General features: G+C 43.8%; 1 protein-coding gene across 1 annotated transcript in view; it reads left to right on the plus strand.

The window, feature by feature from the left end:
* The window catches only part of LOC108790397 (probable E3 ubiquitin-protein ligase TRIML1), a 19,579-nt gene extending 15,160 nt beyond the window's left edge, over positions 1–4,419 (plus strand). Inside the window, exon 2 of the mRNA XM_018560648.1 lies at positions 4,187–4,419. Coding sequence (XP_018416150.1) covers positions 4,187–4,207 — 21 coding nt within the window. The 3' untranslated portion in view covers positions 4,208–4,419. The remainder of the gene's footprint in view (positions 1–4,186) is intronic.
* The last annotated feature ends 4,489 nt before the right edge of the window (positions 4,420–8,908 follow it).

Genomic DNA, 8,908 nt, shown 5'->3' on the forward strand with positions numbered 1-8,908 from the left:
TGCTCCATGTTACACCCTCAATATGGATGTAACATGGTATGAAAGGTGGAGTATACCCAGGGGCGTCCTGAGGCCAGGTATCAGATAGCATGCGTGGCCATCTGATTGATGCCTGCCATCTTGGTGATGGACGCCGGCAGAGAGAGGAGGGGACGTTCACCCGGCGGGATGAGGTATGCCGCTGGGTCCCCTCCTCTCTCCTGACACTGTCGGGTTTTCGGTCCATGACCGAGTGCCCAACTTTTTAGAGGGGGGTGACACCAACATGACTGACACCCCTGCAATGGTGACACCCGGGTGCGGGCCGCACCCACCTTGTGACGCCACTGAGTATACTTTTAAAGAGGACCTCCAGAGGTACCCTGGGGTAACTGCTCGTTTTGGTCTAGAGGCCATACTACAGAAGATATAGACACCCGATCCTCGGTCCAGCAGCAGCCGGCGCTCATCTCTCTCCCCCTCCGCATTCTCATGTCCAATACAAGTAAATAGGCTGCATTAGATGGGATGACATCAGCTGTACTTGGCCCAGCAGAGCCCAATGGAGAAGAGACGGTGTGGACTGGCCTAGCAGCCAGGAGGGGCCGAGGATCGGGTGAGTATATCTTCTTTAATCCGGCCTCTAGACCAGAATGAGCAGTTAACCCTTCCAGTGCGGGGGTAGCCCTACTCCAAGGGTTAATTTTGTTAATTCCTGGAGTTCCTCTTTACAGTATATGTAAACCCAATCACTGAAATCTCTTCTAATCTTTAACCTGTTCATGTCATTTCAAAAATATTTTTTCACTATTTTTAAATATCCAACTCTCATTATTAAAAGAAATACCACGAAGGTCCTTCTGCTGGCACTTGAGTGACAACGCTCTGTCCCTGTGCTGCAATTGTGTATCTGTGTTGTCACCTGGTCACATGGGCTTGTCATGTAGATTATCAGTGACTCTTGCAACATACATGAAGCTGGTCAAACACTGTTAGATTGTTTTCTTTCTCAACAAATATAAATCTAACAGATTCCTCCATCCATACTACACAGCGCAGATGCTCGAATTTCCTGCTGCAGCTATTGTATTCTGACAGTGCAGTTTTGCCGCTCTCAGCTGATTGGCTGCAGTCACTGTTCGGCCGAGAATTTTCGACCTGGCTTCTGGGACTTTCTGAGGACTTCAGGCAGGAGGCTGCCAACAGGGTCACCCATGAAATTAAATTTCAGCTAGTTCATCAAGAAGCAGCCAAAAATCATTCAGTATACTGCCAGATTTATGTAGGGAAGGTCCACTGTTGAGAAATGCCATGCAGCCAACACTGGAGTGTATCTGGATGGGTCCTATCTCTGGATGGGTCCTATCTCTGGATGGGTCATATCTCTGGATGGGTCCTATCTCTGGATGGGTCCTATCTCTGATGGATCCTATATCTGGATGGGTCCTATATCTGGATGGGTCCTATATCTGGATGGATCCTATCTCTGGATGGATCCTATATCTGGATGGATCCTATCTCTGGATGGTCCTATCTCTGGATGGATCCTATCTCTGGATGGATCCTATATCTGGATGGATCCTATCTCTGGATGGTCCTATCTCTGGATGGGTCCTGTCTCTGGATGGATCCTATATCTGGATGTGTCTTATATCTGGATGTATCCTATATCTGGATGGGTCCTATATCTGGATGGATCCTATATCTGGTGGGTCCTATCTCTGGATGTATCCTATATCTGAATGGATCCTATATCTGGATGGGTCCTATCTCTGGATGGGTCCTATCTCTGCATGGTGCTTTACCAAAACTGCTGTTTAGTTAAGATTTACTTTGGTGTGAATTTGCAGGGCTTACTTTTAAAAAGAACAGCGTATTTCTAACGAAGGGTTAATACGACCACACAATGAGCAGAAAACCAGAAGAAGGACCAGGGGGATTCTACAATGCGGAGTTGGCTGGGAGTGAAAGGAACCGACTTAGTAAAGTACACATTTAGGATATCTCGGGGAACAAGACCTCTCATAGACCCCCTGCACCCTCTGCTGGTTGCTTCACCTCTATGCATAGCTTCATGGCATTAAAAGAAGTCCACCCCTTTCGGGATCTCAGAGGACACATATCGGCTAAAGCCGGCCATTCACTATACAACCAGACTATATAATAGCCATACAATTTTTTTTCAATTTACCAAAACTATATAATATAAGGACAACCTAAAAGCTGCAGGGACTGGTAGGGTAGCCAGGCTGGACCGAGGATCATGCGAGTATATCTTTATTAACACTCATAGAGAAAAATGAGCAGTTAACCCTTGCAGTTTGTGTGTGTGTGTGGGGGGGCCCAAATGCAAGGGTTAACTTTTTACATTTCTGGAGTTCCTCTTTAAGTAAATGTGCCCCATTGTACTCTGTTTAGAGAGCAGGAGGACATCCAGTGAGAAGAATTCTAATGAAAATATAGGAAAGGAAATATTTCACTGTAGCCAGTATAAATGTGTCACATGCCAATGATACATATCAGACTGCCAACAGGAAGTGAGAGCGATGAGGAAGCCCGGAGCTGGACTATGACTGCTCTGATTGTTACAGTAATATCAATCAATCTGATAATCTACTTCCTGTCCTGTCTGTTGCAACAGTGCCATAGAAATAGGGATTTGAAAAGTTAACCCTTGCAGTGGGGCTACCCCTGCACTGCAAGGGTTAAGTGCTTGTTTTAGCGAAACAAAGATATCCTCGCCTGATCCTCGGTCCCGTCTGACTGCAAGACCGGTTCCCATTAGGATCCATGACGTCATCACTTCTAATACAGTATATTAGACATGAGGATACCAAGGGACATTCTGCTGCCAGAGCAGAGAGGAAGAGAGTTGAATGGCCATTGCCACAGGACAGAGGATCTGCTTAGTATATCTTCTTATTATCATCCCTAGAGAAAAACGAGCACTTATCCCATGCAGTGCAGGGGTAGCCCCACTGCAAGGGTTAATTTTTAAAAATCCTGGAGTTCTCCTTTAAGACATTTTTCCTTGGCTCACACACAGGGCATGCTGGGACATGTAGATCCATAGAGCACTACAAATGTGCTAAATCTTCTCATACACTAGTTGAATTTTGTTTTTAAAATCCTCCTTTTTGGAACGTTCCTTTGATTTTCTTATAGTGAGCGGGGTCTAATTGATGTTCGCTTTTGAAGATAGTGTTGAGAGGAGCAGGAGCAGAATGCAAGGTTTTTCTTGTTTTGTTTTTTTATCTGAACAAATTTCTTAATCTGAATTTGAGATACGTTCAGGAAAAATCATACGTATTGTAGTGTGCATGTGCCAGGCACAAAGGAGACCTGTTTGATACGTCAGGGATTCCTTTAAGTAGTCGATTTGGGGGGAAATTTTTAAGGGCTTTCCAATTAAAGTAGTTGACTGTATGCTGGTGAGATCGTGACTGTATGCTGGTGAGATCGAATGCTCTGATGAATGAAATTCTAACAGTGTATGGACAGCTCACAGGGAAAATATTAATACCCCGAAGTCAGCCTTCTTTATGACTGTATGGGATGAATACTATACAGTGAGGGGAATTTATCAAAACTGGAGCAGACAAAATCTGGAGCAGTTGTGCATGGCAACCAATCAGCTTCTCTCTTTCATTTTAAAATCTTAACTGAGCAAACTGAAGAGATAAGCTGATTGGTTGCTATGGGCAATTGCTCCAGAGTCTGTCTGCTCCAGTTTTGATAAATTCCCCCCCAGTATGTCTTATCTCACCAGACAACCAACCAATCAGATTGGAATTTGCATAGGAAACTAGCAGTTGGAGGATGAATGTTGGAACCAAATCTCTTGCTATGGGCAGCTATTGTCAACTCTTTTGCTGCCCTTAGTTTCGATCACTTCTACATTCCAAGGGTCCAGACAATTAAAATTTTGGTAAAAATTGATCAAAAATCGATTGGAGAAAAGATAAAATATTATGTCTTGATGGAGCTGTGCAAGCTTTGGTCACACGCAGAAGTCAGCCGTTCTGACTGAGATACCAGTGCTGCTATAGAATGACTCCTGGCATAACATTGAGAAACTGATAAATGACCCTATAGGTTCATCATACTGCATCCTCATGGGTGGTCCTTCAGTAAAATCACATGTGAGAAACTACACGTCGTACATGACACTCTCCATATTAACACCTCCTTTCTTTTCTTTTCCTAGGAGATCCAAGATAATGTCTGAAGAAGATTACGACCCTGAGTTATATCGTCTCGATGTCCGTTCTGATCTGCAGAGCTTCCTGCCTTCACTCATGGGCAGATCGTTGTTGAATGTGTGCCTATTTATGTCTATACAGTATATTTATGTGAATGTAACTGGAACTTTTTATATTAAATGTGTATAAAGATGTTTCCAAACAGTAACCATTCTGTATATAGATGTTGAGTGTTGGTTGGCTGTCATTAAATATATATGTTGATTTGTATAAATGAGTCCTGTTGGCCTTTGTCACCACTGTCCCTTTTTTTGGCTGACCCAAATACATTGGTGTCTATTCTTAAAGTGACCCTGAAAAAAAATGTGCCCAAAATGCAGCCTGCAGAGGAAGATTAATGATGCTCACCTGTTCTGCCAGCCATTTTTCAGGTCTTTGCAACCTGCAACAGAATCGTCATCCGGAAGTGTGTTGTGCCCATAACCTTTGCATGGCGCTTTGACAATGGGGATAATAATTTCATGTATTACAGCCTCTCCAATGGAAACAGACAAAAGCACATTTTAAGTACAGCGAGGAAGAGGTAGAACTTCTGACAACGTTTTTATTTGGGTCTGTAACTTTATGTTTGGTTGATACCTACCCTGTTTCCCTGAAAATAAGACCTACCCCGAAAAATAAGACCTAGTTGTGACCATTCCCAGAGCCGGTGGTGGCATAAGGGGGAACTTGAAGAGCCGCTGGAGGGGCAGGAGAGAATCAGCGGTGCCAACGAAGCCAGCGCTAGAGGAAGCGAGGCGGCACCGGAGGGAGCAGAAGCCTCCTCTATAGCGCCGGCTCCTGTCACAGGCGGAGTGATACCAAATGCACTCTACCTGTGAGGAATCGATAGTGAAAGCGCTTTTCACTCATTCTGGCCAGCGATTGGTTAGCAAATTGCTCTTGGAAAGGTACGGCACCCCTGATTGCCCTGATCACCATATTTTTTTATACAGGAATACATGTAGACTTTTCTACATGAATAAGTGTGGATTATTGTACATAAAAAAAAATAATAAGACCTGCCCCGAAAATAAGACCTTGTGGGTTTTTTTGAGCCCAAAAAAAATATAAGATAGTGTGTTATTTTCGGGGAAACACGGTACCTGCTCCTCCCATTTCTTTAATGAGTGTCACGGGGATAGGAAGTAAAGGTAAATCTCCCCAATGGGAGACAAACATTGTAAAGTATCTTTAAAGCCAAAACTTTTATTTATTTATTTCTCCAATTGTGGATGAAGTAGGAAATGGACAAAACCCCTGTCAGTTTTTTTCTTGCCATATACTATATGTCCCTTTCGCTTCATGCCCTATAGACACAATAGAAAGTGGGAAGAACGCTCTCCAAATAAAGGAAGCACCCACTCAGGCAGTTGTCACCTGATCAAGTGTCCCCATGAAAGATTTTCCTTCTATTCCTGTACTGGTGAATAGTGATGGGCTTGTGCTTGGTGCGAACCCAATTCACACCCAAGCCCACTCAAAACTGTGACTGACAGCCCCCTCCCCCTGGCCCAATCAGTGGTGGCAGACGCATTGCCCGGAGGAGGGTGTCAGTCACAGTTTTGAGAGGACCTGGCGAATTCAGGAGAACTGGGTTTGCACCAAGCCTGAACTCATCACTACTGGTGACAAGTCAATATTTTGGATTTCCCATCACTTGCAGTCAAAGTGAAAGTGGTCACCAGGAGAGAATGAATCTGCAATTAAACACCTCACAACCTCACGCTATTCCCCAAAAAAAAAAGAATTTAAATGTAAGATTACCTTTAGGGTCTGTTTATAAATGTTTTCATACAAGATTCCCACAGCTTTCTCCCAAGACTCACACATTTTTAATTTAATTCAAATGGAAAAACTTGTAAATCCTGGGTGAAAACATTTGTACGGTAAATAGACCCCTCAAATTGGGTCCTTGAATTGAATCCCCAACATGTGCATGGAGTTTGCATGTTCTCCCTGCATTAGCTCAGGTTTTTTCTGTACTGTGGTTTCTTTCCACACTCCAAACACATGCTGGTGGGTAATTGGCTTCTGTCATTATTGGATAGAGTATGTGTGTACGGGTCAAAAATGCACAACTACAACCTCCTATGGCAGAACCCGGTGACACTCTGATGAATGGCTCATACAACTCTGAGAAGCATTTACGGCAGGAGCCAGAGAAGAAGTAACCGTCCAAGGTTGTAAATGTTGGTTATGCGTTTAGATGAAGTACTGAGATCTTGAGGAATGATGAATTAAGTTTTACTTCCTTAGAAGAATATTACATCAGAATACAGCTTTGTACAACTTCCTGTGTATCATAGATAAGTATACATATAGAAAACTAACATAGACTAGCATTGCACTACAGCGCCATCTACAGCTCAAAAGACATAACAGTATATCAGAATGTCAGCAATATGCTGTTGCATTTCCAACAGGAAGTGCACCAGAGATCGCAACACAGCCACATTAGTAGGGATGGGAGGGATTGGAGGGCTTACAATCTAAAAGGGAGTGACATGTGATACATGAGGAGGTAGCTGTGTGGGGATGAATTGTTTGAGAATGTGATGGTTGTGTGGTTAGTTTGAGGTGGGATAGGCTTCCCTGAAGAGATGAGTCTTTAGTGATCACCTAAAGGCAGTCTGAGTGGGAGATAGTGTAAGAGACTCACCGTCTCCCGTCCCGGAATAACGATACGGGACCACGCATGCGCACAACGGGCCAGGGCTGCCTCTCTCAGCGCACGCGCACGTCGGCTCGTGGCTCCTCCTGGCGCAAGCGCAGGAGCCCTCTTAAGACGCGGCCACACGAATCTTCGGCGTCCTACTGTTTGCAACAGTGAACGCCGAAGATTCACGCTCTGCAATCCGCAGACCGATTAGGCGGACCTCTAAACAGCCAGCTATTCCCTCACAGTGAAGGAGCCCCGAATCCTCTACCATCCAGCACAGGGGGACTGACACCCAGGAGCCAAGCATCAATCAGCTAAACACCCACTTGGAGTGCCAGCAGCAGCAAGCCTCACAAACAGCAAGTATCTGCTACTACTCTCCCATTAACCATAACGTTAGCAATTGCTTAAACTGGTTTAGTCATATCATGGGAGAGGCTCTATTGAAGTCCTTGAGGCGAGCATGGGAGGAGTTGACGAGGGAGCTGGAAAGCAGGAGGTCTTTTGAAGAGCGGAGTGGACAGTTAGGGTGATACTTTGAGACCAGGTTGGAGATATAGCCAGGGGCAGAGTTGTGGATGGCTATGTAAGTGGTTGTTAGTATTTTGAATTTTATCCATTGGGCTATTGGAAGCCAGTGCAGGGATTGGCATAGGGGGGTGGAGGATGGACGCCAGTGCAGGGATTGACAGAGGGGGGTTGCAGACACTGAGCGGTTGGTTAGGTGAATGAGTCTAGCAGCTGCATTCATGATAGACTGAAGGGGGGATAGCCTGAACAGTGAATCAGGTATTTTGACAGCAGCACACCCAACGCTGTTAGAATACAAAAGCTCAGAAGGGGGAGGGGGGGCCATGCTAACAAAAGAGAGAAGAACCTCACCGGGTATGGGCAGCTTCATCTGCTCTCTGAAAAGGATCCCACTATTATTATTTACTAATAAGATAACAGATCTGTGACCTTTACAACATACTGCACAATATTACTCACTGCTGTTCCGTTCTTTGGAAATAATCAAAGTAATTTTAGAACTTATCTAGATATACAGTATGTCCTGCTAGTCCACATTTTTACCGTCCCTGCCCCCGCAAAATTCCCGCACTGACAAATGCCCTCAGGAATCATAACAAATGTTTCAGCACTTATATAATGAATGTGTTACTCACTACTAGCTCATTAGTGTGTTTGCGGTGTAATGCCTGACAGTGCTGGATACAGTGCAGATGCAATAAAAGATTTCATTTCAGATTATTAGTTCATTTTATTTTTGTTACTGTACAGCAGTCAGTTTGCTCACAGCCAATCAGGGAGCTATATTTCCTGAATAACAGTGGGCAGAACCAATAGAATTGTGACCTCTTATCCAAAGAAAGCTAAATATAATCGTAACAAAGATATATCCAGAAGTTCTGCACATTTCCCTAGTGCACTATAGTACGGTAACATGGTTACGAGTAACAGCAGATAAAAGCTGTTATTAAAGTGAATGTAAAAGCAAATAAAAACAATAAATGATTAACTGATATCTTATTTATTTTTAAAGATGTTGTGTGCCCTTGCTTGTTTTTGTTTTGCTTTTTTATTCTTTTCTCCAGTTTGATATTGGTGATCCTGCCAGCATATCTGCTTACTGCAGCATGACATGGCAAGACATAAGCTATCACACTACACCTAAGTTGCTACAGCAACTACCAACACTGCCTACCTGTACCCAATAAGAGACCACACCGGGTTGGAATATAAAATGGCTGTAGCAGCCGTTTATTACAAAATAATAATTATCTTATAACAAAATAGGGAATATAAAATGGCTGTAGCATCCGTTTATTACACAATAATAATTTATTTTAACAAAATAGAATATAAATTATTAACTTATACCAGTTTACAGAACATATTACTATTAATAGGGCTGAGGTCTGTGAAGGCGAAACAACTGGCCCCTAGCCGCAACTCACCGGCTCAGGGACGACATAGTACCTAACCGCAGATACCTCTTCCCCTCAATCTTTGACCTCTCTCTGCG

Source organism: Nanorana parkeri, unplaced genomic scaffold (genome assembly GCF_000935625.1).
Source record: "Nanorana parkeri isolate BGI_ZX_2015 unplaced genomic scaffold, ASM93562v1 scaffold470, whole genome shotgun sequence".
Taxonomy (NCBI): Eukaryota; Metazoa; Chordata; class Amphibia; order Anura; family Dicroglossidae; genus Nanorana; species Nanorana parkeri.